Source organism: Thunnus albacares, chromosome 11, assembly GCF_914725855.1.
Source record: "Thunnus albacares chromosome 11, fThuAlb1.1, whole genome shotgun sequence".
NCBI lineage: Eukaryota > Metazoa > Chordata > Actinopteri > Scombriformes > Scombridae > Thunnus > Thunnus albacares.
This window is the reverse complement of record NC_058116.1, coordinates 32,029,815-32,056,171: the sequence shown is the minus strand read 5'-3', so window position 1 is coordinate 32,056,171 and position 26,357 is coordinate 32,029,815. Positions and strand designations below refer to the sequence as shown.

The 26,357-nt window shown below is 43.7% G+C and overlaps 1 protein-coding gene across 1 annotated transcript in view; it reads right to left on the bottom strand.

Moving 5' to 3' along the window:
• Positions 1 to 26,357, bottom strand: part of ttn.2 (titin, tandem duplicate 2) — a 253,622-nt gene that overhangs the window by 62,994 nt on the left and 164,271 nt on the right. The window contains exons 150-190 of the mRNA XM_044365366.1: positions 26,143 to 26,323; positions 25,720 to 26,022; positions 25,058 to 25,636; positions 23,970 to 24,272; positions 22,888 to 23,044; positions 22,602 to 22,744; positions 22,210 to 22,328; positions 21,886 to 22,063; positions 21,473 to 21,757; positions 21,060 to 21,353; positions 20,569 to 20,868; positions 19,968 to 20,276; positions 19,599 to 19,825; positions 19,193 to 19,507; positions 18,891 to 19,005; positions 18,403 to 18,711; positions 18,110 to 18,291; positions 17,733 to 17,862; positions 17,463 to 17,614; positions 16,897 to 17,044; positions 16,582 to 16,802; positions 16,041 to 16,137; positions 15,274 to 15,570; positions 14,804 to 15,103; positions 13,694 to 14,008; positions 12,353 to 12,573; positions 11,298 to 11,448; positions 10,904 to 11,185; positions 10,510 to 10,812; positions 9,102 to 9,407; positions 8,695 to 8,976; positions 7,959 to 8,146; positions 5,972 to 6,083; positions 5,705 to 5,843; positions 4,929 to 5,092; positions 4,689 to 4,840; positions 4,272 to 4,428; positions 3,784 to 4,065; positions 3,339 to 3,638; positions 2,651 to 2,944; positions 316 to 2,320 (exon numbers count right to left, since the gene is read on the bottom strand). Coding sequence (XP_044221301.1) covers positions 316 to 2,320; positions 2,651 to 2,944; positions 3,339 to 3,638; positions 3,784 to 4,065; positions 4,272 to 4,428; positions 4,689 to 4,840; positions 4,929 to 5,092; positions 5,705 to 5,843; positions 5,972 to 6,083; positions 7,959 to 8,146; positions 8,695 to 8,976; positions 9,102 to 9,407; positions 10,510 to 10,812; positions 10,904 to 11,185; positions 11,298 to 11,448; positions 12,353 to 12,573; positions 13,694 to 14,008; positions 14,804 to 15,103; positions 15,274 to 15,570; positions 16,041 to 16,137; positions 16,582 to 16,802; positions 16,897 to 17,044; positions 17,463 to 17,614; positions 17,733 to 17,862; positions 18,110 to 18,291; positions 18,403 to 18,711; positions 18,891 to 19,005; positions 19,193 to 19,507; positions 19,599 to 19,825; positions 19,968 to 20,276; positions 20,569 to 20,868; positions 21,060 to 21,353; positions 21,473 to 21,757; positions 21,886 to 22,063; positions 22,210 to 22,328; positions 22,602 to 22,744; positions 22,888 to 23,044; positions 23,970 to 24,272; positions 25,058 to 25,636; positions 25,720 to 26,022; positions 26,143 to 26,323 — 11,297 coding nt within the window. The remainder of the gene's footprint in view (positions 1 to 315; positions 2,321 to 2,650; positions 2,945 to 3,338; positions 3,639 to 3,783; positions 4,066 to 4,271; positions 4,429 to 4,688; positions 4,841 to 4,928; positions 5,093 to 5,704; positions 5,844 to 5,971; positions 6,084 to 7,958; positions 8,147 to 8,694; positions 8,977 to 9,101; positions 9,408 to 10,509; positions 10,813 to 10,903; positions 11,186 to 11,297; positions 11,449 to 12,352; positions 12,574 to 13,693; positions 14,009 to 14,803; positions 15,104 to 15,273; positions 15,571 to 16,040; positions 16,138 to 16,581; positions 16,803 to 16,896; positions 17,045 to 17,462; positions 17,615 to 17,732; positions 17,863 to 18,109; positions 18,292 to 18,402; positions 18,712 to 18,890; positions 19,006 to 19,192; positions 19,508 to 19,598; positions 19,826 to 19,967; positions 20,277 to 20,568; positions 20,869 to 21,059; positions 21,354 to 21,472; positions 21,758 to 21,885; positions 22,064 to 22,209; positions 22,329 to 22,601; positions 22,745 to 22,887; positions 23,045 to 23,969; positions 24,273 to 25,057; positions 25,637 to 25,719; positions 26,023 to 26,142; positions 26,324 to 26,357) is intronic.

Sequence of the window (26,357 nt, the reverse complement as noted above, 5' to 3'; positions counted from 1 at the left end):
TTAGATAGGACAATAACATTTTTTCAAGTTTTCAAGTAATATTTCTAAGTAATGTTTTGTATGTAAAACTGTCTTTGTTTCAAACTGCACAACAACCATGGTTTAGTTTTTGTCAGTTATGTCGTCTTCTGTGTGTTATGAAGAACACTGTCAAGTTCAGATTTAACATCTAACCGTAACACAGCCCTACTTGCTATTTGAGTCATTTCACATTGTGCTAAATGCAAACCCGGGGTACCAACAAAGACCCTCTCTGATAAAGGAAAAACCCTGGAAAACAGAATGAACATTAAAAATAAGAATGCCGTAACCTACCTGAAGGTGTACATCTGGTTCTCGACACACTTGTCAGCCAGGAAAAAGGTGTTGGTCAGGGTGTCAGTGTTGAGTTTCTGCCACTCCTCAGCATCTTTGGCTTTGCACTCCAGGTTGTAGGAGAGGTTGGGGCTGCCTCCGTCATAGTCAGGCTTCCTCCATCTCAGATTGACATGGTTCTTGCCAATGTCTGTGGCCCTGAAGTTCTCAGGCTCACCTGGCTTCTCGATGGGGTCAATGGCCAGCAGAGGAGTCTTTGTCTCCACAGTGGGCCCAGGTCCCATCTTGTTCTCAGCACAGACACGGAACAGGTACTCATGACCCTCCATCAGTTTGGCCTTGATCATGCGATTAGTGCAATGGGATGAGATCATAGACCACATGCTAATGCTGGGCTCGCGGCACTCCACAATATAGTTGGTGATCTCAGAGCCGCCATTGTCTTCAGGGGCCTCCCAGTTGACCATGCATGAGTTCTTGGTAACATAGGTCATGTGGAGATTCTGGCAGTGGCTGGGTCTGTCCAGCACGTTGACCGTGATGGTGCAGGAAGCCTCGCCCCCCTCGTTTGAAGCTTTCAAGGTGTATTTGCCATGGTCAGCTCTAGTGGCTTCCTTGATCTTCAGGTGGACCATAGGGAAGTTCTGGATGATAGTGACACGCTTGTTGTTCTCCAGAACCGTCTCTTCTTTCAACCAAAGCACTTCAGCGTCAGGACGGGCCTTGATGAAGCCAATGATGTTGATGTTGTGACCGACGCGCACAGTGAGACGCTCACGGCATTTGGCATCCATCTCGATCTCTGGAGGGATAAGGATGTCCTGAGCAGTGATTGACTCTGGGATTTCTCTGGGCTCTCCATCTCCGATCATGTTTGTGGCATAGACTCTGAACCTGTAGGTCACACCCTCCTCCAGGCCCTTCACCGTGTAAGCGCACCGCTTGATGAAGTCATCCAGGTTGACTTTCTTCCACTCTTCAGAATCAGCTTTCTTCATTTCCACAGTGTACCCCAGAATGGGGCTGCCTCCATCTTTGTTGGGTTTGGTCCACACCAGGTCAGCGGTGGTCTTGCTGTAATCTTTAACTTTGGGGTTGACAGGGGGGCTGGGGACGGTGATGGGCCTGCAGGGCTTGCAGGGGTCAGAGATGGGAGAAGGGCCACTGTAACCAGCAATATTCTCAGCGAACACTCTGAACTCATACTCATTGCCCTCAAACAGCCCCAGAACTCTGTACTTCAGGTCCTTGCAGGGCGTCTTGTTCACACGGATCCACTTTCCTTTATGGTGTCTGCGCTCAATGAGGTAGCCAGTGATCTGGCTGCCACCATCAGCAAGGGGCATGGTCCATCCCACTGTAACAGCATCCTCTGAGATATCATAGGGCTGTGGTTTACCAGGCGGGCTTGGTGGCATGAAAGTGTGCTCAGCAACAGTGGGCTTGCTCTCCAGAGGAGCACCAATACCCATCTTGTTCTCAGCACGAATGCGAACCACATACTCCACTCCCTTCTGCAGTCGGGTTATGTTGAGGTTGGTGGCCAGGCTGCCAGCGCTCACGCCTCCCCAAGTTTCCTTGTTGGACTCTCTCTTCTCCACAATGTAGCTGGTGACGGGGCTGCCGCCATCATCCTTGGGAGGACGCCACTCGATCATCATGGAGTCAGGAGTGACCTCCAGGATGTTGACGGGTCCTATAGGAGCAGCAGGCACATCCAAGACAGTGACATTTAAGGCCACTGTCTTAGTACCGGCTGGGTTTGAGACAGTGAGCAGGTAGGTGCCAGTGTGGTTCCTTGTGCAATCGTTGATGTTGAGCACAGTGGAGTAATTGTCGGTGTCAATCTTGATGTTGCCTTGGCTCGTGATCTCCTCTCCTTCAATAGACCACTTTGCGGTGGGAACAGGGATTCCTCTCATGATAGCTGGCAGCCTGATGGTGGTGCCGGCCTTAACGATGATGCCCTCGGTGAGCTTAACATCAACCTCGACAATCGGAGGCACTGTGAACATGCAGACTCAAGTGGTTACTCCCTGCTACTACACATTATGTTTAAAAAACATTGAAATAACCAATGTTAACTGATCAAAAGTATTCTATCAGAGGTACGCCAAAAACACTACTTTGCTTTGAGCACAAACAACATTAAGTGGATAGGCTGATGTCAAGTACCAATTCCAAAGTACCAATGCTGATGATACAGAAAGCATTGCATCTCTAATTCCAAATGAAAATAAACATGAATAGTTTTCAAATTATAATTTACCACTCCAGTTAAGATTCCTATGAAAGAGGACAAGAAATGTGTTGGGGTTTGGTCTCTGTATCTTACCCAGTTTCTCCTGGCAAAGGATAGGCACAGTGGTGTCGGGTCTGCTAAGACCGATGGCATTCTCAGCCTTCACTCTGAAGCGGTAAGTCTTTCCTTCCTCCAGGCCGGTCACATGACTCTCCGGGATGCTGACGGTCTTCCATTCATCCCATTCCTTTTCTCCCTCTTCCTGATACTCGACCAGGAAGCCTGTGATCTCACTTCCTCCATCGCGGTCAGGCCAGTTCCAGACCAACCACACCTCAGTTTTATCCACGTCAACATGGTGCAGGTCTTTGGGAGGACCAGGAGGGACTGGAAGGATGGAAAGCAAAAGACATTAAGGTTTTGTCAGAGAAGTATTCACCCACTTACCATAGTCACTAAGGAGGATGATTCTCAATATGTTTGGTTTTTGAGTAATAAATGGTTTGAGAAAGGCAGTCTATGGAAAACGCTGGCAGAAAAACTCCACTTTTGTGGAAATCTGAAAATACTTTTACCCAGTAATGTGTACTAAAATGTTGATTTTGTTCTGTTGTGGGACCCCATTTACAATGAAATGATAAATATAAGAGGTTTATCCTGTGAGTGATGAATTTGAGTATTTTTTTGTTTTCTGTTTCTAGTTGTTAAAACATTCTAAGATCTACTCTCAGTACAAGCACACTAAATTGGCTGTTTAAGTGTTTACTGTGCTGTTACTCACAGAGTGGGTTCATGGCCTTGATGGCCTTTGGTGTCTCAACATATTCGCTGCGGCCGTACTGGTTCTCAGCAGCAACTCTGAACACGTAGGACGTGCCCTCCATCAGGTGCTTCAGCATCATGCTGCGTTTCTTGGATGTGGAGCAGACAGGGACCCACTGAGTGGACGCTGTGTCTTTCTTCTCCACCACGAAGTTAGTAATGCGAACACCGCCATTGTCTTCTGGGTCTTTCCAGGACAGGTAGGCAGAGTCACTCCTCACATCAGACACTCGCAGGTGCTGAATAGGACCAGGTTTGTCTGAGGAAAACACATGATGACTTTTCATGAGAAGCACATACAAGATAAAGTTTACAAAATGTTTTGAATCCATCACAGAGAAGACTGATTAATAGATAATCACACTGATGTTTTCAAAACTAAAATCTGTTTGTGCCATCCTTACCCAGGACCAACACGGTGCAGGTGACAGTCTTTGATCCAGCCGGGTTTTCCACAGTTAGTGTGTAGTCTCCACAGTCACCGCGGTTGCAGAACCTCATCTCCAGCTTGGTGCTGTCCTGTTTGGTCTCAATGTCGGCCCTGGTTGGTACCTCGGCATCGTTCTTCTTCCATATGACGGTGGGGAAGGGCATGCCCTTGATGGTGGCCATCAAAGTGATGTGGGTGCCAGCCATGGCCTTCACCTCCCGGGTCATTCCGGCATCCAGAATCAACTCTGGGGGCTCTGAGGGGGTGGCAGGGTGAAGAAGAGGAACACGAGAAACAATAAGAGGTTAAGTAGTGAGAATCTGTGTATGTTAATTCTGTAATGTTGCATTTTGTGTATATAGCACTTAGCGCACAAACCAATAACAATAACTTTTTGATGTAGTTGGCTGATGAATGTCACCCCTTGTACAGCTTTATTTTAGTGGTGAGTGAGTGACTCACCAAGTCTGTCCTGCACTCTGACTGGTTCCTTCAGATTAGCTGGGTCGGACTCTCCGGCAGCGTTGACAGCCATAACTCTGAAGCGGTAGAGAGCACCTTCATCCAGGTTAATCACCTTGAACTTGGTCTCCTGGCAGGAGTCTGGAGTCTGGTTCACCTGAGGACAGCAGCAGGACAGGAAGTCAATATCATATTTAACTTAGAGCAGATTACAAAGGTGGTAGAAAGGTCATAGGGCTATTCACATCAACAGCACATATCCTTTGAGGAGCAGAAATGTGCGCAGGAAAATTTCAAGGAAATCCCTTTAGATTTTGATATTTCTTTTGTACAAGTGGAAAGTTGTCCAGTAAAAGTCAGAACTATAAGCAACCTTCTTTCAAAGTGACCCAGATGAAATATGGACGACCACCTTACCTTGATCCACTCCTCCTCTCCAGCCTTCTGATACTCAAGCAGGTATCCGAAGATCTTTCCTCTGCCGGTGTCAGTAGGCGGTTTCCAGGAAAGAGTCACTGACTCCTTAGTGTGGTCAATGGCCTGCAGGTTCACTGGAGGACCGGGTTTCACTGTAGCACAGGACAAGGAGGGATTAATGTACCAAGCTGATGGAGCAATTGTGGTGAAGTAAAGAAGTGTTTTATGAGCTGAACCTACCGATGGGATCTTTGGCGAAGACGGGTTTTGATGGTGGGCTTGGGTCTCCAGCTCCAACCACATTCTCAGCTCTGACTCTGAACTCATACTCACAGCCCTTCAACAGATCCGTCACCATGTATTCCACCTTCGGGAAGATCCTATCTGTGTTGCAGCGAACCCACCTAGAAGCAGGAACATCTGTTAGCCACTGACAAACATGTCTTTATAATTAGACAACATTACTGTTCCACTTTTTTACAGAGTTGGTCACCGCTGTCTTCTATGTAAGCTGAAAACAGCCGTGATTGATTGAGTTTGTTATCTCAAGACGGAGACTTTAGTCAATAAATCAATTTGTTGATTAATCATTTAAGTCATTCATCAAGCAAAAATGTCAAACATTCTCTGTTTTCATCTCCTCCAATGTTAAGATTCACTTTTTTTCTCTGCATTAATAATTTAATGTCTTTGGTTGTGGACTGGTGGTTGGACAACACAAAACATCTGATGATTTCATCTTGGGCTATGGAGAAATATTATATACATTTTACACATTTTCTGACATTTCATAAATCAAACAATCAATTGATTGATCAGAAAAATTATCAACAGTTCAATTGGTAATAAAAATAATTGTTTATGGCAGCCCTTGATTGAAAACAACTTTCTGATGTGTTGTAGAACTTTTCTGAGTTAGTGTTTGTTCTTTTATAAACCAACAATCCTTTAGGCCATGCTGTGACCAGAACTTCACCCTCCAAACTACCTGTGTCTTTGTGTGTGTGTTTGTCTACCTGTGGGCCATGGTCTCCTTCCTCTCCACGATGTAGCCTGTGATTGGCTTTCCTCCATCTGCGGGTGGCTCCCAGCTGATGAGGGCGGAGTCGTGGTAAACTTCCTTAACTGTGGGTTGTTTGGGAGCATCAGGCACCTCTGTGATGGAAACAAACACAGTCACACTGATCAGACGCTGCAACTTTAAACTCAATACATACAGTAGATAATGAATATCTCTGAATGTTTCTTGATGTAGCTTTGTCAATGTGTTTGTCAGGACTTACTGAAGATGTCTCTGGCCTTGGTCTCGGAAGACAGCAGGGGGTCGCTGATGCCATAGATGTTCTGAGCCATGATCCTGATGATGTACTCACGACCTTCAATCAGTTTAGGCACCTGAAGCAAAAAACAAGTGGAGGATGTCAATAATGAAGAGTTACTATCATGTTTATCGCTGACAGTGGTTGAAGAAGTACTCAGATCCTTTACTTCAGTAAAAGTACCAATACAGAAATGTAAAAATACTCCATTACAAGTAAAAAGTCCTGCATGAAAAATCCTACTACAGTAAGTACATAAGTATTATGAGCTTGATGTAGTTAAAGTATTGCAGTAAAAGTACATAAGTATTATGAGCTTGATGTAGTTAAAGTATTGCAGTAAAAGTACATAAGTATTATGAGCTTGATGTAGTTAAAGTATTGCAGTAAAAGTAGTGGTTTGGTCCCTCTGACTGATATATTATTATATATGACATCATTAGATTATTAATAGTGAAGCATCAGTGTTAGAGCAGCATGTTACTGTTGTAGCTGCTGGAGGTGGAGCTAGTTTACACTACTTTATATACAGTTAGCTAGTTTAGTCCAGTGGTTCCCAACCTAGGGGTCGGGCCCCTCCAAAGGGTCAGCAGATAAATCTGAGGGGTGGTGAGATGATTAATGGGAGAGGAAAGAAGAAAAAACAAAGTTCTGATACACAAATCTGTTTTCAGTTTTTGGACTTTTTCTCTAATCTTTGATAGATATTATCTTTGATAGATAATCTTTGATATTTTGAAATATTGGATCATTTGAACATTTATTGAAATGAAAGCATGTGAGAAGTTTAGAGGGAAAAATCACTATTTGGTGGAGCTGTTAACAACTCATAGACATGTGAAATGTGACCCCGACTACACACTGCTTTTTGTAAGACGTCAAAAGCCAAAAAGGTTGGAAACCACTGGTTTCATCTTTAACAATGTGTTGTATTTTAAAAGCTTGTTATATTATCCATTGTGTCAAATCTTCATCTGAAAAGTAACTAAAGCTGTCAAATAAATGTAGTGGAGTAGAGAGTACAATATTTCCCTCTGATATGTAGAAAGTAGCATCACATGGAAATACTCCAATAAAGTACAAGTACCTCAAAACTGTACTAAAGTACAGTACTTGAGTAAATGTACTTAGTTACTTTCCACCACTGATTGTTGAGGACCAAACCTCAATATTCTTTTCATATCATTCAAAATTTGTCCATAGAAACAAGTATTGTGAACTGTTAAGTACTGAAAGCTACTCTCGAATGTTGGGTCAGATTCATAACTTCTTTGTTTTACTCAATAAAAGGGTGTCGTAGGAGAACATTTTTGTCATTTTTTATAACAAGGTATCAAAAAAAGTATAGTTTTTGAAAACTCAGGTAGCGTATCTGCAATAGTATTGAGTAGTAGTGTAGTAGTATGGATACATAACCATAATCATGTTAAATCATTAAGAACAGAATCAGTCACTGTAGTCAGTTTAGCCTTATTGTCTGTTCTAATGAGAATATGTCATTACACAAACATATACCACTGTCCATCAATGTTTATACTTAGAATGAGCTCTGGAACATGAAATATGTGAATATTTACAGTTATTGAGTCCCTAGATTTTTTGGGGGGTTATTTCTAAATTATTATTTTCTGGATAGCTGGAATGAAAAAAATGTAATTAAAACTATTTTTTTTTCTTTCCTCAATCCTTTTTCTTTATTTTTGTCCTGTAATTGCCAATCCATTCCTCATTATTTTGTCATTGATGTAATCAATGTATCTTGAATTGTTAGAGGCAGTCTATAGCCCATTGTCCCCTTGAGTCTTATGTTGTGAAGCCTGAGGAGTGTGAGTCTGCTCACCTTGCAGCAAACTTTTTTCCACTTTCTCTACTTTAAACTATCTGGTGTCACATCACTCGTGAATTTCCCTAAAAATTTTCTCTCTGAGCATTTCAGTGCTGAACTGCCCACCTTGCAGGTGGTCCGGGTGCAGGATGAGGTGACAGGCATCCACAAGTCTCTGTTGGTGTCTCTCTTTTCCACAACGTAGTTGGAGATGGCACAGCCTCCGTCGTCCAGAGGGGGGCTCCAGGAGATCACCATGTGGTTTCTGTAGACCTCGTTGAACACCACAGGACCCTGTGGAGGCTGAGGACGATCTGGCAAGAGGAATAATTCACACAGGTCATTCTCCACATCAGTTTTCTTATATTTGTTTTGCTATTTTTTGTCTTTTAAGGGCATAGGTTTGGTTTCAGAATTGGAGGGGCGCAATTAAGTAAAGTAATATAATATATATAATAGCAATTCACAAATTAGATTGACATTGGTTATTGTGCTTTCCATAATTAAGAGTAGTAACAATAAGAGCTGTGATATTTAGATAGATAATGCTGTATTTGCATCTCTACATGACTGTCCTTTACTGCCTTATCTTTGCCTGATGTTCAGTTATTTTTATGAGGATATTTACTACATAATACAAAGTAAAAGTACAGATTAAACAATATTAATTTTTATGTGACAAACAGGTAGGCACGAGGGGCAAAAACAGTCATCTTTAAGTTGCTGTGAGCGCATGTTAAAGCTGAATTTTCAAGTGGAAATTATGCCCTCAGTTTAACACCAAATTAAAAAAAAAAAACGTTCTTCAGAGCAGATTTTAAACTCTGCGTGTGAATCCATTTGAGTTTCTGTGGTGACTCACCGACCACGGTGATGGTGCAGATTCCTGTGCGAGTGCCAGCGGCGTTCTCCACGCTGACGCTGTAGCGGCCGCTGTGTTCTCTCTTGGCCTTGCTGATGTTTAGGCTGAGGTGGCGGGCGGTGCTGTGGAGGCTGATCTCCTCGTCCGCCTTCAGCTCCTCGTCGTTCTTCGTCCAGGTGATAGTCGGGGCGGGTTTGCCGCTGTAGGATCCTGACAGCGTGCAGGCGTCTCCCACCTTCACCATCATCTTTTCCCTGCAGTCCAGCTCCACAGTGGGTGGTTCTAGGGGGGCATGGCAAACAAATTCAAGAAGTTTTTTTTTGTATTCCCTGTTTTACTCATTTTTCACACATGATATGTGATGTTTTAAAACTGAAAAGAGTTTGTTGTCTTGTTGTGTCACTCACCAAGCTCGTCTTTGCACTGGACGGGTTTGGTGATGAAGGACGGTTTGCCCTGTCCCACCTGGTTGACGGCAGAGACTCTGAACTCGTGACTTGAGCCTTCCTTCAACCCGCTCAGTGTGAACTTCCTGTCCATCAGCTTGTTGTCTGCACCCACACGTGTGAAGTTGTCCCGACCAATCATGCGGGACTCCAGGATGTACTCGGTGACCTCGGTGCCGCCGTCGTACTTGGGTGGCTTCCAGGCGACGGAGAGGGAGTCCTTGGTGACAGCAGTGACAATCAGGTCCTCTGGACGCTCCGGGACGGCTGGAAGAGACAAAAATAATGAGCTGTGTCACTTTTGTTTTTTTTCCTTTACATCAGGTTGATTTGTTTTTCAGGATCTTCTTGTGATCTAAACTCTAATTAAGATGAATTTCTCACGATACAGAAAAAAGTTTAACAATCAAATCTTGCTTTAGTTTCTGTTTTTGGTTACAGTCTGGCTTTGTGAATTAATATGAAAATGATGGAAAACAAATCAAATAAATGTTTTTACTAATTATAAGTGAAATAAATGTGACTGTATTCAGTTACTTGCTGCTTGGCCTAGAGAGTCTTTCAGCCAGAGCACAGCAGTTCAGTTCAACACTCAAAAATGTGAAATTTGTCTACAGGCAAGAATACAATCCAACATATATGAGAAATAAAGTTTCCAATAATAAATAATGATTAATTGATATTTACTTGGGTTTAAATGGAAAAGTCTTTATAATGAAATAAAACAGAACTTTATCTTTATTTATCTCTATAGTTAATACCAAATTAGTGCATTTTACACTCCTAAAATTCAGGATGTATTAACAGAGGCAATGGTAGGACTTTTTAAAAACTCTGTCCAACTGCTAATTCTGCTTCTGAAGAAATCAACTAATTCTGACAAAAAAATAAAACACATCAAATCAGCTGCTTTGAAAGAACCCAAGAACCTTATAAATTAAAATTTTGGACAATTTGATCTGATGCCTGACATTTTAAGACATTTCATGGATTGTTAAAAATGATATCTGAAGTGCAGATAAGAAATATCTGCAATGCTTTATTTTACGGGTCCGTAACCTCCGAAAAATTTACAACATACTTCCTGAAAATCACTCTGTAATCCAGTAATAATTATAGGGAAAATAGAGACAACTAACTTCAGAACTGGTACATTTAATTCAGAATGCATAGTGAGAACACAGCAGTCCAGTTTAACAAGCAAAACTGTGACCATTTTTTCCCTATAGGAAGCAAAAACTTCTTGGGAATGGCGAGGAAATTATTCAGAAATGATGGACCTGTAAAATAAAGTGTTACTGAAATATCAAATATCTTTCACAGCGCTGTAAATTACTGTTTCCTGAATGTACGACAGATGGAGACTTACAGATGGGGTCCTTGATCATCACCATCTTGTCTGTCTCGATGAAGGGTCCCATGCCGATGATGTTCTCTGCTGCGATCCTGAAGAAGTATCCCTTGCCGTCGATGAGGCCCTGCACCACAGCATTGTTCCTTGTTACTGTATAGGACACTGAGGTCCAGCCCATGCGGTCCGACTCCCTCTTCTCGATGATGTAGTTGGTTACGGCGGAGCCGCCGTCATCTTCGGGGGAGTACCAGGTAAGCTTGCAGGAGTCGGTGGTCAGGTTCTCGCCGGCGAAGGGGAGACCGACTGGTCCAGGGACATCTGGAGGAACAAGCAATGGACAGTCAGAAATAATGTTTTATTGTTTCACTGCTCATATTTTTAGAGGATCATTGTGGTTACGTTGACTCACCCAGAACCTCCACGATGACGGCCTTCTTCCTCTCTCCACCCTCGTTCTTGGCTCTCAGGGTGTAGATGCCCTGGTGCTGGCGTCTGCAGTTCTTGATGACCAGAGAGTTGGAAATGCCCGTTGTTTCCACCACGGCCTCCTTGGGTACATCGCCGTCGTCTCGGCACCAGGAGATCTCTGGGGCGGGCTTACCGGAAACGTAGGCAATGATGCGGATGGTGCCACCAGCGTGGATCACGATCCTCTCCTTCACCGAGGCATCCAGGTCCATCTCAGGAGGAACTGAAGGAGAAGGTGACAATTAAAAAAAATGTTCTTATCATTAGAAAGCACTTCCTGCAGTGCTGACAGATTAAATCAAATTCCTCACTTCATAGGTGGATCAGAAGCTTACTTGTTCTGTCTTTGACCTCGATCAGCTCAGACACAAGTCCTGGCTCGCCAACGCCGGCGGCATTCACAGCTCGGACTCTGAAGCGGTACAGACCGCCTTCCTTCAGTTCAGCCACCACAAACTTAGTTCCTCTGATCTCTGTGTCCTTCGCCTGGAGAGTGAAGAGAGGAACATCAGGACAGCTTGAGCAAAACTGGATTTTAGTGGCCAACGCCAATATTTTAACCAATAGTCTTTTTTTTTTATGAACGCATAACATAATCTTTCTCAGATACGCACTGAGCACGACAGTGCTCCCTGATGGACAAACTGTGTAACTGTTTCTAAATGAGAAGTTTTGTTTTTATGTTTTTTTTGGAATCTCTCAAAGGAGAAAAAAAATCAACAAAACAAACAAAGATTTTATTTACATATTGTGCTCATTAATGGCTGTTTCTGTGGATGGAGAAACAATTGACCAATCACAGCTTTGTAGGCGGGATTATAATGGAAACATCTTCTTATGCCACAAAAATGGTCAAGCATGAATGAGACGGATGCAGGGTTGTCATAAATTGACTTACAGATGTTAATGTTAAACAACTGTGTCGACTGGAAACTCACCTGGTTGAATCATCAGGACAAAAGATGAACAACTGTGTTAGAAAATATCTGGTTCTTTGATAACAAGAATCGTGCAGATCATAAAATCAGCTTTCTCTTTAGCGTCTGCCCGCCGTCAGTGGCGCCCATCACCGAATTTTACACTCAGTGACTGGCTGTTTGTTCCTGAAATGCACCTTGGGAGTCGTAGTTAACCTTTACCCCACAATCTTTACGTCCATAGCTTTAACCTATCAGAGAGCCAGATATCTTCTGACAGTTGTTCATCTTTTGCTCTGATGTTTCAACCATGAGAGTTTCATGTTGATTCAAACTGTAGAGGAGAAAGAATCAAACATGAACAAGATTTTTACTTGTGAAGCCAGCAGCGCCTGAAATATCTCCTCCCACTTCACAGCTTTACATCTAGACCTGATGACATCAGCCTCATCAGTTGTTTGTTGTTGTTTTACCTTCTCCCAGCTCTCGTCGCTCTCGGGCTCCTTCTCCTCCTCGTCGCTCAACAGGAGCTTCCTCTGAGCTTTCTTCTCCTCCTCCTCCTTGTTCACTTCCTTGAATTCCACAATGTAGCCGGTGACCTTTGACCCTCCGTCTATCACAGGAGGGATCCACTCCAGCTCCACTGTCGACTTTGTCCAGTCTGTCACCTTTGGAGTGGGTGGACCAGGAGGCGCTGCACACACACACACACAGGTAAATACATCAAGTATCATGACAATATAATGAAGACAATAAAATGTTTTGGCTGAACAGTGAATTGAAGCAGATCTGAGCCTCCAGACCACAGTTTATAGATAACACTGATGATGATGCTAATGCCAGACCAGGATACAGATGATGAGATGATCCTAGGTAGTGTACAGCGGCTTTTTACAGCTTTTTCTCTGAAAACAGCTGCTTGCTGCGGCCCAAAACAACGCTATGAGAGCGCTGAGAGTGAACCAAAACAGTAAAGTTGCAGCCGGACAGATAAACAATGAGCTGAAACTCACTTTAAAGCTCCGTAAAGCCGAGAGGAGCTGCAGAGTCACTGATAATTCTCTGTAGGTTCATCACTACGAGTAACACATTACACACTGACAGATCAGACTGTGGAGTTACAGAAATATAGACTATAGACGCTTCAAGTAAAAAAAAGGTTACATTCAAGTTATTATTGTGCATCTGCCAGAGTTTCCTTATTTGTTTATTTACTTATTTATTTTTCTTTTTATTGCGTTGCATTTGTCCAGTGTTTGAGTTGTAGTGGGCGACAGGTGTCTCTGTCCATTCACTTTATTTATTTTGGTTTTGTTTTTTGTGCATATGTGTATCTATGTTCATACACATGTATATTCTTATGGTTAATGTTTGCTAGCCTGCTAACAGTAGCATAAATTTTGTTATTGTTATGCGCACTCACCCCCCCCAGTCACTGTCAACGTCACAGTGGTGGAGAGGGGTGGACTATTTCAAATATCTGGAAGTTAACATCCACAAGGACATGACATGGGCTAGCCACACCACTCCTGTCCCTTCTTCTGCTGAGCCATAGAGAGCCTGCTGACAGGCTGTTTTACCAGCTGGTACAGCAGCTGCACCAGCATGGACCGCATGGATAATATATCCCTGTCCTCATATTTATATGCCATATATATATTTATTTACTGTTTCTGTAATAGCGCATCCTAGTGAAAGAATTTCACACGAGTGTACTTGTACAACCGGCGTGACAATGAACATCTTGACCTTTGAATCTTGAGTTAAAATGATTGGCGACAAACTGAAAGCACATCTCAGTGTGTCTCTCTTACCGATGGGGTCTCTGCAGAGCACAGGGTCGGAGGGCGGGCTGGGCAGGCCACAGCCGGCGGCATTGACAGCGATGACTCTGAACTGGTACATGGCGCCCTCCAGCAGGCCGGTGACGTCCCAGTAGTTGCCCAGCGGCAGCGCTCGGATCGGGTCTCGGTTCACGCGGATCCAGCGTTTGCTGGTAGTCTCCTTCTTCTCAATGATGTAGCCGGTGACGGAGGAGCCGCCGTCGTACTTGGGCTCCTCCCAGTTGACAGTCATGGACTCCAGACAGACGTCCGTCACTGTGGGCTTCTCACACTGACCCGGGACAGCTGCATGGGGAAAGGACATCGATCATCAATACATCAGCTATAGGAGGCAGGAAGTATTGATCTCTGAAGGCTTTTGGTTGTTGAACTGCACTCAGCCTCGGTTTAATGTACTATACTGATAATTATATTAATGAACTATAAAAAGATAAACATCACATGCTACTTCCTGAAATGACAACACTTTGTTAATCAAGATAAATTAAATAAAAGTACGTTTTTAAGTAAGTTTTTAAAGAATCCTGTTTTCTGATTGGCTGGATGGCATGAGTGTTTTTAAGCTGTGATGGGGAATCCTCATCATTATTCTGCATTAATACTCAGACAGAGATGAAGTAATAATGGTCTTTATATTACAAATTCCATGAAAACAAAACTAATTTGGACATATGAAAACATTTAGAGAAGAGGAAACTGGAAGTAATGATGGAAAAAAAAATCTCTTGGAAGTGGATACTTTCAGCTGTTACACTACATCGCCACCTACTGGTCGGAAGAGCAAAGTGATGACAAACATAATGGCGACAAAGATTAGAAAGAGCTCACTGACCCAAAACATGAAGAGACTTTACTTATGTTTTGAGTATTTGTCAATCTCAGTCGTACGGTTATAAAGAAATAATGTATTTTTCAGTCAACCGCATGCTCCTTCTTTCATTATAAGGATTATATACTGTAGTATTGATAAAGTGTGTTGGTACAAACAAAAACTTTGAACATTTTTTTGTGAACTGCAAAGCTACTTAAGGATGAAACTGACAGTTCAGGAGGTTTCCACACAGACTGATCTGAACTCACTGAAGAGGTTTCTGGCCTTCTCCGGCTCGCTGACCAGAGGCGGCCCGACTCCAAACTTGTTCTGGGCCATGATTCTGAACTCATACTCGTGGTTCTCCGTCAGCCGGGTCACCACGTAGGAGCATTCTTTGGGGTCATTGGAGACGTGGACCCAAGACTTCCTGTTTTCTTCACGCTTCTCAATAACATAGTTGGTGATCTTGGAGCCGCCATTGTCTGTGGGTGGGTCCCAGGCCAGGCCGATCCTCTCTGCAAACACCTCTGTGAATTTGACTGGTCCGATGGGTGGGCCAGGAGGTCCTGCAGGAGGCAACAGTGAAAATGTTCACACAGCATTAATGTAGGATCTTCAACCACTGACTTATTATTAAACCAGTCATTATTTAATTCTCTGGTGACTGACCAATTAGTGCTAAAATGACATTTTCTTTACATTTGTCTCGTTATAACTTAAGGTTTGTGTCTCTCACCCAGCACGGTGAGCTTGATGTCCTTGGTAACTGTGCCCAGGCTGTTGCTGGCTGTCAGACTATAGAGGGCGTTGTCATGCCTGCTGGCGTCCTGGATCAGCAGTGTGCACTTGTCCTGTGTCACCAGTTTGTTCATGTGCTGGTCGTAGTGGACGGCAGTCTTCTCCTCAGGTTTGGCCAGGCTGGCCTTCTGCCAGGTGAGCGTGGGGAATGGACAGCCGCCCACCTTTGCCACGATGCTGACATCACAGCCCTCCTCGCCCTCCATGGCCTCACGCAGCTCGATGGTGGGAGCACCTACAGGAAGAGATGAGACGCTTTATGAAAACATCAATGAGAAACTAATCAGCAGCACACATCTAAATGTTCAAAATTCTTTCTGAGGCTCAAAGTTATCTATATGCTATAGAAACATTTATATCAAAAGACAATATCTCTCAAAATAAATGGCTGAAGTCACCTGTCACATGTAACGTTTGGTCAGTTACATGATAAATTGAGTGACAGAAAACAAATTGGCAACTATTTCAATAATCGAATAATTTCAGCCAAAAATGCCAATATTCTTAGGTTCCACCTTCTCAAATGTGAGAATTTGCAGCTTTTCTTTGTCATGTACAACAATAAATTGATATATCTAGTATATACTTTTGACTATTTGCAAATTGAGGACATCACTTTGGGAGAAGTTCCTTTCTTTCACTATTTTCTTCCATTTTCTAGACTAATTATGAATGACAATAATCGTTAGTTGCAGTGGGACTCACAAGTCTGATCCTTGATGACCATTGGTCCAACAGTGGCGGAGGGACGGCTGGGTCCGGCAGCGTTCACAGCTTTCACTCTGAACTCGTACTCTCCTCCCTGCAGATCAAAGACAACACAGTCAGCGATGAGTCCGGTTTAAACTTCACTTCAACGTCTTTATAGCAAACTTATTCATCATGAGCAGTCAAACTCCTGTTGTTATATGTTTTCTCTGAATGTAATTTCACTGACAATGATTAAACATTGCTAGCAGGATTCAGTATCTTGCAGAATGTGTATAAAAGCCCAAATGGCACCAGGCGATTTACAGGTTTGATTCTGTGTTTTTGTTTGTTTTGTTGGTGAATATGTGGTATATGTGTCAGTTGTTTTATGACACAATAAAAGCAAATCAAACCAAACTTTTTGTTTCAAACAGGAAGATTTCAGTGTCCATCACTTGCTGTTTTTAGCTGAATGTCCAATAGACCTCATAGTTGAAATGATACAGTTTTTAAGTACTAGTAAAGTGAGAGCAGTGTGATCCCTTAAAGGACCAACCTCCTTCAGGTCCTCCACCACAAAGGTGAGCTCCTCCACATCTCTCTTGTTGCACTGCTTCCAGGTCTCCTTCTCTGTGCCGCTGGTGTCCCAGCTCAAACGCTCGATGATGTAATGCTTGATGGGAGAGCCGCCGTTGTTTTTGGGAGGCTCCCAGGTCAGAGTCACGGTGTTCTTCGTCACCAGGTTGACCTTCAGTTTGGTTGGGGGGTCGGGTGGGTCTGAGGAGGAGGGAGATAATCATTAGACACAGAATAATTCCAGTAAATGGTTTGTGCAGTCACTCTATAGTTGGAATAGTAAGTGTATCCTCACAGATGGGGTCTCTGGCCCGGGCGGGTTCAGTGGTGACAGTGTACGGGCTGAATCCAAGTCTGTTCTCAGCTCGGACTCTGAACAGGTAGTCCTGTCCCTCCAGCAGGCCGGGGACTACGAAGGCCTGGCTGGCACAGGCTGCATTCACCTGATAACAAATCAATCATCCCTCAGTTAATCAATCACAAACTGCAGGATTTATGTTGAATTCAGTCAATCGATTAATTGATAATAATAAACACAAAGACATTTTGTAAAATTATTTTTTTAAATCCTCTGTTTTTCACTTGATTGAGCTAAGCTAGCAGCTTCCCACTGTTTCCTGCTAAGCTAGGCTAAACATATCCTGGTACATGGGTATGATCTACTAAAATTCAAATGCCCAGTGCAGTTGCCAAAGCTAAAACTATTCAATGAAAGCAATTCATTTTCTAAAATAAAAAGTACTTGAAATAAACTTGGACACTTGGTGGATTAAAAACAAACTCATAATAAAATGGAATAATGAAACAAAACCTTAATTGAGAAATTGAAATTTCAATAACTTGGTCTAATAGACTGTTTACCTTGGTCCAGGCCTTGTCAGTGACACATTTCTTCTCGATATAGTAGCTCTTGATTCTTTCTCCTCCATCATTGTCAGGCAGTTTCCAGATCAGCCTCATGGTTGACCGGGTGATGTCTGTCACCCTCAGGTCCTTCGGAGGGCCGGGGACATCTGCACCCGAGACAAAGTACAGTCAATAAAGCAAACATTGCCATACTCTGTAACTGAAGACACTCAGTAGCAAAGGAGAAGCTTATAGACAGTTTATATACAAACAGCAAAGACATACCGAGAACATTAACTCTGACGTTTACGTGTTTCTGTCCAGACTTGTTCTTGGCTGTGATGGTGTAGCGTCCAGAGTGGCTCCTCAGACTGACAGGGACTATCACAGTGGACGTGGTCTCTGTGGACTCAACCTGAGTAAATAAAAACAATTAGACGAAAATTAGACTAAAAAGTAGAGCATGAAATTTAATAGAAAACTGTGTAAAAGATAGAAGTGTTCTATAAAATGTAGAATTACAAAAAAAGAATTACAAAATTTAATAAAGACTTCATTGATAATTTTTCTTTGTTGGGACTGTTTTTCAGAGGAGGGTGATGAAAATTGAGATTTTACTGGAAACATGAAGAGAAGCATTGTGTTGCTGTGTAGCCTCTCACCTCTGAGTCAACCGGCAGTGTGTGAAGTTTGTTCTTCTTGTGTGACTTGGCTTTGCCTTGGAAGTCCCAGGTCACCTTGGGAACAGGGCGGCCCTTGATGGTGGCGGGTATCCTGATAGGATCTCCAGCACGTATACAAAGCAGGTCGTCAGCTTGCACGTTGATAGTGATAGAAGGTGCGACTGTTGGGAGGAGAAATATTAGTGAAAACATCAGTGATGGACCGAGAGACTTTTGTCTGTGATGAAAGTTGATGTTTACTCATTTCAGTGGGACTTTGAAAAAGGACTTACGGTGGACATCCTCAACCAGAACCTCACTGGTGCGGGGGCTGGGATCAGACTCGCCAATGTCATTGACTGCGATTATCCTGAAGCGGTAGCGTTTGAGCTCACGGAGGCTGGGCACAGTGAACTCAGTGGTGGGGTGCAGGTTCTCGGGATCGTTGACACTCACCCAGTCTGACGTACCCTCATCCTGGATCTGGATGATGTAGCCCTTGATAGGGCTTCCTCCATCCCTCTCTGGTGGCTTCCAGGACAGTGTGATGCTGTACTTTGTCTTATCAACCACCTCAGGAGCGGCAGGCATACTGGGAGGAGCTGGAAGATAGGGTGGCAGTTTGTAAACACAGTTTCCATTTTTTGGGAAATCTAATTTATCATCTCCCAAAATACAGAGGACATCTATTTGTCAAGAATTGAACTCAAATTGTTTACAGTTATATTTTGATGTGCTGTAATCTTGTTGGTCAGCAACAGACGGTAGTTTTTATACTCACTCAGAGGGTCGACAGCAAAGGCAGAGTCAGATGGTGCACTGAATGGTCCAGTTCCTGCAGAATTGCAGGCAGCAACTCTGAATTCGTACTCATTTCCTTCAATCAGACGAGTCACCTGGAAAGCACAGAGAGGAACATTTTAAAAGAACCAGGGCCAAGTCATAAACAATCACTTTTCTTTTGGTGATCAGAACAAAATCCTGTGACTCATTGACTTAACCTCCAAGAGATCTCCAACTTTTTATTTTCCACTTAAAACATTAATTTTGTGCTAATGCAAAAACAAAGCACCAGCAACTCACCTGGTATTCCCAGCCTTTCATACTCCGCTTGGTGACTGGCATCTTGTTGACTTTGGCCCAGTAGCTGGTGCCTTTCTCCCTCTTCTCCAGCCAGTAGCCAATAATCAAGGATCCACCATTATCTCTGGGAGGTTCCCAGCTCAGGGTCATGGAGGTCTTGGAGTGCTCGATGATGGTGGGTTTCTCTGGTGGGCCGGGGAGGCCGAAGGGGTCTTTGATAAGGACGTCCTCTGTTGTGCAGGGGTCAGACTTACCATAGCGGTTCTCAGCTCGTACTCGGAACAGGTATGTCTTGTTGGTGTCCAGGTTCCACACCTGTAGGAGAGGGAGGAAGTAGAGTCAAATAAGACTTAAAGGCCTGTGAGAACCACATTATTATTATTATGATTATGTCATCAGGACATACCCCATATTTCCTTTCAATGATGCTGTTGGTAACCTCCACCCACTGTGGTTCAGGTGGAGCTTCCTCTCCCTCTTCCAACTCTGGCTCCTCTGTTATCACGTCCTTCTTCTCAACAATGTAGTTTGTCAGTTCGCTGCCACCATCATCCAGCGGTGCTTCCCAATGGAGGTAGCAAGACTGCGCCTTGATATTGGATACTGTCACATTTCTGGGAGGAAGTGGCCGGTCTGAGAGGAGAGCAGAAGTTAATTTAGGGAGCTGTCAGCTGGATATTGTGTAACTGTCGCAGACTATAATATATTCTGTTTAATTAACTGTACGTCCTGTCTTTTCTGCGTCTGATTGCATCAGTAGCAGGTTTTGACTCACCCAGCACTAGGACGGAGATGGTGTGCTTGGCTGAGCCCATGTTGTTGGAGGCAGTGACAGTATAGCTGCCACGGTCCTTCCTGTTGGCATCTGGGATGGACAACGTGGTCTTGCAGTTCATCCTACCAGTCTCTACGGTCTCCATCAGCAGAGTCTCAGTTGGCTTCTCAATCACCACGTCATCCTTGGACCACTCAACCTTGGGGATGGGGAGGCCTAGGACGTCAGCGGGGATCTCGATAGGCTCGCCCCTCTTCACAGTAATGGAGTCGCCCTTGAAATGCTTCAGCATGTGGATCTCAGGAGCAACTGGGAGGGACAAGACAGAACAAAAGAAATCGGAAAAACTCTAAAGCTAAAGGTCCCACAGGCTAACATGCCATCACTGGAAAGATTCCTGAGGTGACACCCTTTAGAAAAAACACTGCTCCCTTTTAATAATTTAAAGTTGTCTCAAGAAAAACCTACCTTCATCCCTTAATTATAAAGAGGAAAATACACGGTTATTCTAATTTCAGATCATTTCTAGATTTGTTCGGTTCTTAATGAAATGAAAATGTCGAAATTAGTATTCAAAATGATTTCAAATATTCACACTTACCTTCATCGTCTTGGATGACCACAGTCAGTGGGATGGATGGCTCACTCTCTCCAATCAGGTTGGCACACTTGATCCTGAACTCATACATAAAGGCCTCGTCCAGACCCTCCACTGTCATGGTCATGTTGGGGCAGATCTCTGTGTTGCAGGGCTCAAAAGCCTGCTGGTCGTGCCTCTTCTTCTCCACAAAGTATCCGATAACAGGGCTGCCGCCGTCATTGCGAGGTGGCCTCCAGGCAAGTGTGATAGAGTTCTTGGTGCGCTCGGTGTAGTGGAACTTCTCGGGGTATGATGGTGGCCCTGCAGAACCAGCAGATTTTATATTTAATATTTTATTATATAATATTTCACTAATTTTTTTTTGTCTTTAAGGACAAAGCCCATTTTTCTACCAGGGCCATTTATCAATCTACTCCCAAACAGTGAGGTCTTGGCCTCTTCACAAAAGATCATTTTTGATGTGATAAAAATCAATTGATTTTAGGTCTCACCCTGTGGGTCCACAGCCTTGATGGGTCCCAGCTCGACAGGCGGGCCCAGGCCATACTTGTTCTTGGCGATGACGCGGAACATGTATTCCTGTCCCTCCATGATGCCCACGCACTCACACTTGGACGAGGCAGTTTCAATGGGCTGCCTCCATGTGTGCATCTTGGCATCTCTGCGCTCCACAACAAAGCCGGTCAGGTCACTGCCTCCGTCATCTTCAGGGTCGTCCCAGTTCAGGAAGATCATCTTGCGAGTGACGACCACTGGCTTCAGGTCTGTGACAGGTCCGGGGACGTCTATGGCGAAAGCAACATTTTCCTTTAGTGTTCTTTTTATCCATAGCATCTATTTACTGCAAGTTTACTGTTGATTTTCATCATTAAGTCCTGCCACAAATGCCAGCACTTCTACTCACCCATGACCTCCACTCTGGCAGCGGCAGATTTGGTGCCACTGGGGTTGCAGGCAGAGATCTGGTATTTGCCGCTGTCCTTCCTCTGGATGTTCTTGATTGAAACAATGCTATTGTTGCCCTCTGTGAGGATCGCCACACGATCTTTATCAGGTTTGCCATCATCCTTCGTCCAAGTGATGGACGGGTAGGGTTTACCAGTGACTGTGGCAGGCAAGCTGAGTGTCTCTCCTGCTCTGATGATCACGCCTTGCTTGATGGTCAGGTCCATTTCAATCACAGGTATCTCTGTGGAAGGGAATGAACCAGTACCCAAGAAAAGAATGCACCAACAAGAGATTAGTTGACATTAAACCTAAATAAATTCCACTCTTGCTCTCCTTATTTTTAACCCTTTCTTGATTTTTTCAGCTGACCTGCAGGATTCTTGACATAAACAGACTCCGTGAATCCTGGTGTGCCCTCTCCAGCAGCGTTGCATGCGATGACTCTGACCAGGTATTTTGCTCCCTCACGAACTCCATAGACAGTAAAAGCCCGCATCTTCCAGGGACGCTCAGTAGACCTGGACCAGTCTTTAGTACCAGCCATGGCCTGAAAAACACCATTGAAGAGAGAAACATTAGTCTGCGTCGCAGAGGGGAGTAATATATATTCTGGACATGTTTCTGAGTTCTGAGTATAAAACTTTAAATGTGATACTGGTACATAGCTGAGATCAAGACTGTTTGTGATCTGACCTTATCCACGTGGTATCCCAGAATCTCTCCTCCTCCATTGTCGGCAGGCGGGTCCCACTCCACGTCGATGGAGAGGTCAGTAGTTGCCACCACTCGGGCAACTGGTGGCCCAGGAGGCACTAAAGGGTCACAAACACACACAAATCGGACATGTTAACTCTGAGACCGAGTTCCATAGACAGTATCTTCAGGAGTCTAGTGTTCCCCTGTCTAAGTGTTTTCAACTAGTATTTTCACAGGATGCAACTATTTCAGAGAAGGGGAGGACACATGGAAAGTATCATGACAACAAAGCATTTGGTGATTACTATACATTATTATGTATTCCTCCAATTTGACAGAAATGGAAACAACATAAAAGTCATACAGACAGTTTAGACTAGTTTACGTACAGATCGGGGCCTGAGCTGTCTTGGGGTCAGAGGGGATACTGAACTGTCCGGGGCCAGCCTGGTTTTCAGCCGCCACCCTGAAGATGTAAGTCATCCCCTCCAGAAGACCTTCAACGTTCAGCTCAGTGTCAGGGATCATATCTCTGTAGACCAGGACGCAGGAGAATAAGACAACACAGCAAACAGATTTTCCCTGAAATATGCCCAGACATATCTCCATACAAATCTGCCAATACTAATGCTAACTTTTGAGTTAAAGGCAGAGAGAAAACAGGAGTTCCCTCACCTGTTGACACGAGCCCAGTGGGAGCTGTTGATCTCACGGCGTTCCACCCAGTATCCCAGGATGGGGCTGCCATTGTCGTTTGGCTCATTCCAGATGACCAGCATACTGTGGGCTGTGATGTCATCAATCTCCGGCTTTTCAGGAGCCTCAGGAGGTTCTGAGGAGGAGAGGGGCACAGCAGATAAAAGGTGAGTCATATTTGATTCATGCTATTTTGTCTTCAAGCTCAAATATATGTTGCAAGTCTTAAATAGCACCCAGAAGTTGAATAATGCACATAATTGATACACATGGATGTGGAAGTTGGACCCATTGACTTCCATGTAATTAGAATAATTTTTGAAAACACTATAAACAAACAGCTCATCATTACTTACTTTTACTTAAAATACAATATTTCATTCTAATTTGTTATCTGAAACGTCACAATGTCTACTTGATGCCACTGCTTCCAATAGCTACTTGCTATTTAGCTTACTTGCTAGCCAGACAAATTATTAATTCAGTTAGTTGTTGTTTAATTGTTGAATTGTTTAGAAACAATGTAGAGAGACTAAAAGTTTATAGCTTTGTAATATGTGACTTAAATGGTTAGCTAACAAAGATGCATGCTAAGAAAGATGGTAAGCTATCAAAAATGGAAGCCTCACAAAACTAAGAAACAGGTTATGCAAACAAAAAGGAGCGATTTGTTTAAAACTTAAATACCTAATTTAAAACATATTTATCAAAGCAAAAATCAATATGAGTAAAACTGCAGAATGCAGGAACATCCAATATTGAATGTGGAAATTAATGTCAGTTGGCTCGGCTTGTAAACCCTTTCATTTATGAGTCACAGAAGAAAAAAAACATATTAAGACATATAAATATAGGTTTAGATGTGTGTGACTAATTAATTTACTAATAATACTAATACTAATACTAATAATTTGCTACTACTAATTAAATCACTAATTCAAATGAATACAGTGCCTCTTACATTCCATATAGTCAGTGCCATTGGGAGTACTTATCTCCCAAATTGGAAATCCACATAAGATTACTTGAGTAAAAATAATTGTTTCTAAATATCAACATACCGAAGGGATTCTTTGCAATGAGTGGTTTGGAGATGCAGGGTGGACCAGCGCCGAACTTGTTCTCGGCCACAACCCTGAAGATGTACTCCTTCTTCTCGATAAGTTTGGGCACCAGGTAGCGGCATCCTCTTAGCGTCGAGGTTACGCTGCTCCAGCCAATCTCCAGCTTCGAGTTGTCCTTCTTCTCCAGTGTGTAGTTGAGGATCTCACTGCCGCCATCATCCAGAGGAGGATCCCACTTGCAGATCACTGAGTTCTTCCTCACCTCCTCAAATCGGAAGTTCACCGGAGGCCCAGGAGTGTCTGCGATAGATAGGTGAGATAGTCAGTGTTTTAGCCTCTGAAATTCCACTTTCACTGACAACAATTAATTATTTTCACTAATTAGTAGTAAATCTGTTATATGTATTTTATAGCCACACTAGCAGTGTGGCTTCAGAGGTGTTGATCTGTTGGTCAGTCCAGCACTTTGGTCTAGACTCAACAATTATTACATGGATGGCTGTGAAACTCAATGACTTTGGTGACCCCCTGAAATTTCCTCTAGCACCATCATGTGGTCAAAACTTCTTCGGTTTATCACTAAATACCCACAAAAGTAATGACATTCCCATAAGCCTCAGCTGCACTTTGTGTTTTGTGCTAATGTCATTGTGAGTATGTTAGCATGTTGACGCATGTTAGCATTCAGCTAACAAGTGCAGCCTCACAAAGCTGTTAGCATTGCTGTAGACTCTAATTCTTGTTTATTTATCAATTAATCACTCTAGATTGTTAAAAGTAATGACAAATGTCCTTCACAATTGACCAAAAACTAAAAGTTTTACTATATTTTAAGATGTCTGACTTTGACTGATAGTCAGGTTGTAACAATCTCACAGTGGTCTTAGATCTGCTTTTGAAACGTTGTTTATGTTTACATGTAATCCTGTTTCTTCAAATTATACTAAAGTTAAATGTGTTTAAATTTGTTAAAAACTCTATATTTGCTTTTAAAATGTATGCACCTATCTACATAATTATACTGGGAAACGCCAGACACATAAATTACATTTAAATGTAATGTCAGAATAGAGTTAAATTCCTACCGAGCACATTGACCTCGCAGGTAGCGGAGGCGATGCCGTGGTCATTCTCCACCTTCACCATGTAGACGCCATGGTCAAGACGGATCGAGTCCGTGATTACAACGGAGGACGTGCCCCTCCGGCTGTTATCAATGGACAGTCGTTCGGTCAGCGTCGGGTAGTCGGTCTCCTCCACCTCGGGCTCCACCACCTCCTCCTTCTTCTCCTCTGCTTCCTTCTTCTCCTCCTCTTTCTTCTCCTCCTCTTTCTTCTCCTCCTCCTTCTTCTCCTCTCCTTCTTTCTTCTTCTCCTCCTCCTTCTTCTCCTCCTCCTTCTTCTCTTCTCCTTCCTTCACCTCTGCGTCCTTCTTCTCTCCCTCACCTTCCTCCTTCTTCTTTTCTTCCTTCTTCTCCAACTTCTTCTTCAGGGGTCTCTCAGGCCTCTTGCGGAGTGGTTCAGGTCGGATGATCTTGTTGTTCCAGTACCAGGTGATCTGAGGGTATGGTGAGCCGGAAATATTGGCGTCCAGGCAGATCTGGCAGCCTCGTCTCACGTTCAGGCCAGACTGCAGGCTGCCGCTCAGGAACACTTTCGGAGGATCTGAGAAAGAACACAGAAAAGTGAACATAAAGTTCAGCAGTAAACATGGCGACGTTAGAAGAGGGAAGTGAAAAAATCCTTACCAACAGCGTCCAATGCTTTGACAAACAGCGTGCTGCGAGATGGCTCGCTGACCCCCGCTGCGTTTTCAGCTTTGACTCTGAAGGCGTAGCTCTTGCCCTCCGTCAGCCTTCTGACAGTGTAGGACAGGACAGGCACCAGGAAGTCATTGCACCTCTCCCACTTGTCCTCGCCCTTCTGCTGCCTCTCCAGGATGTATCCCATGATCTTGGAGCCACCATCGTACATTGGAGGCTTCCAGGTCAGCGTGATGGTGCTAGATGTGGGGAACTGGGTCTCCACGTCCACCGGTGGGTCGGGGGGATCTGGAATGAGACGGGACACAATGTGGATTTCAGTTAAATTTCTACTGAACATAAACTGTCATTTACATATTAATTCATCGTGCATCATACCATAAATTAAATGTCATGGTGTTTGCTTACGTTTCTGGTCCTGGGCGATGACTGGGTGACGGAGCTCGACGAACTCTCCTCCTCCGATCTTGTTCACGGCCTGGACTCTGAAGTAGTACTCTCCATTAGGGATCAGGTCTTTGATGGGCCAGCTCACCTTATTCTCCCCTGACATCTGGTTGATGTATGTCCTCCTGCCGGCCTCACGCCGCTGCCAGAGAGCACAGGAAAACATGAACAATGAA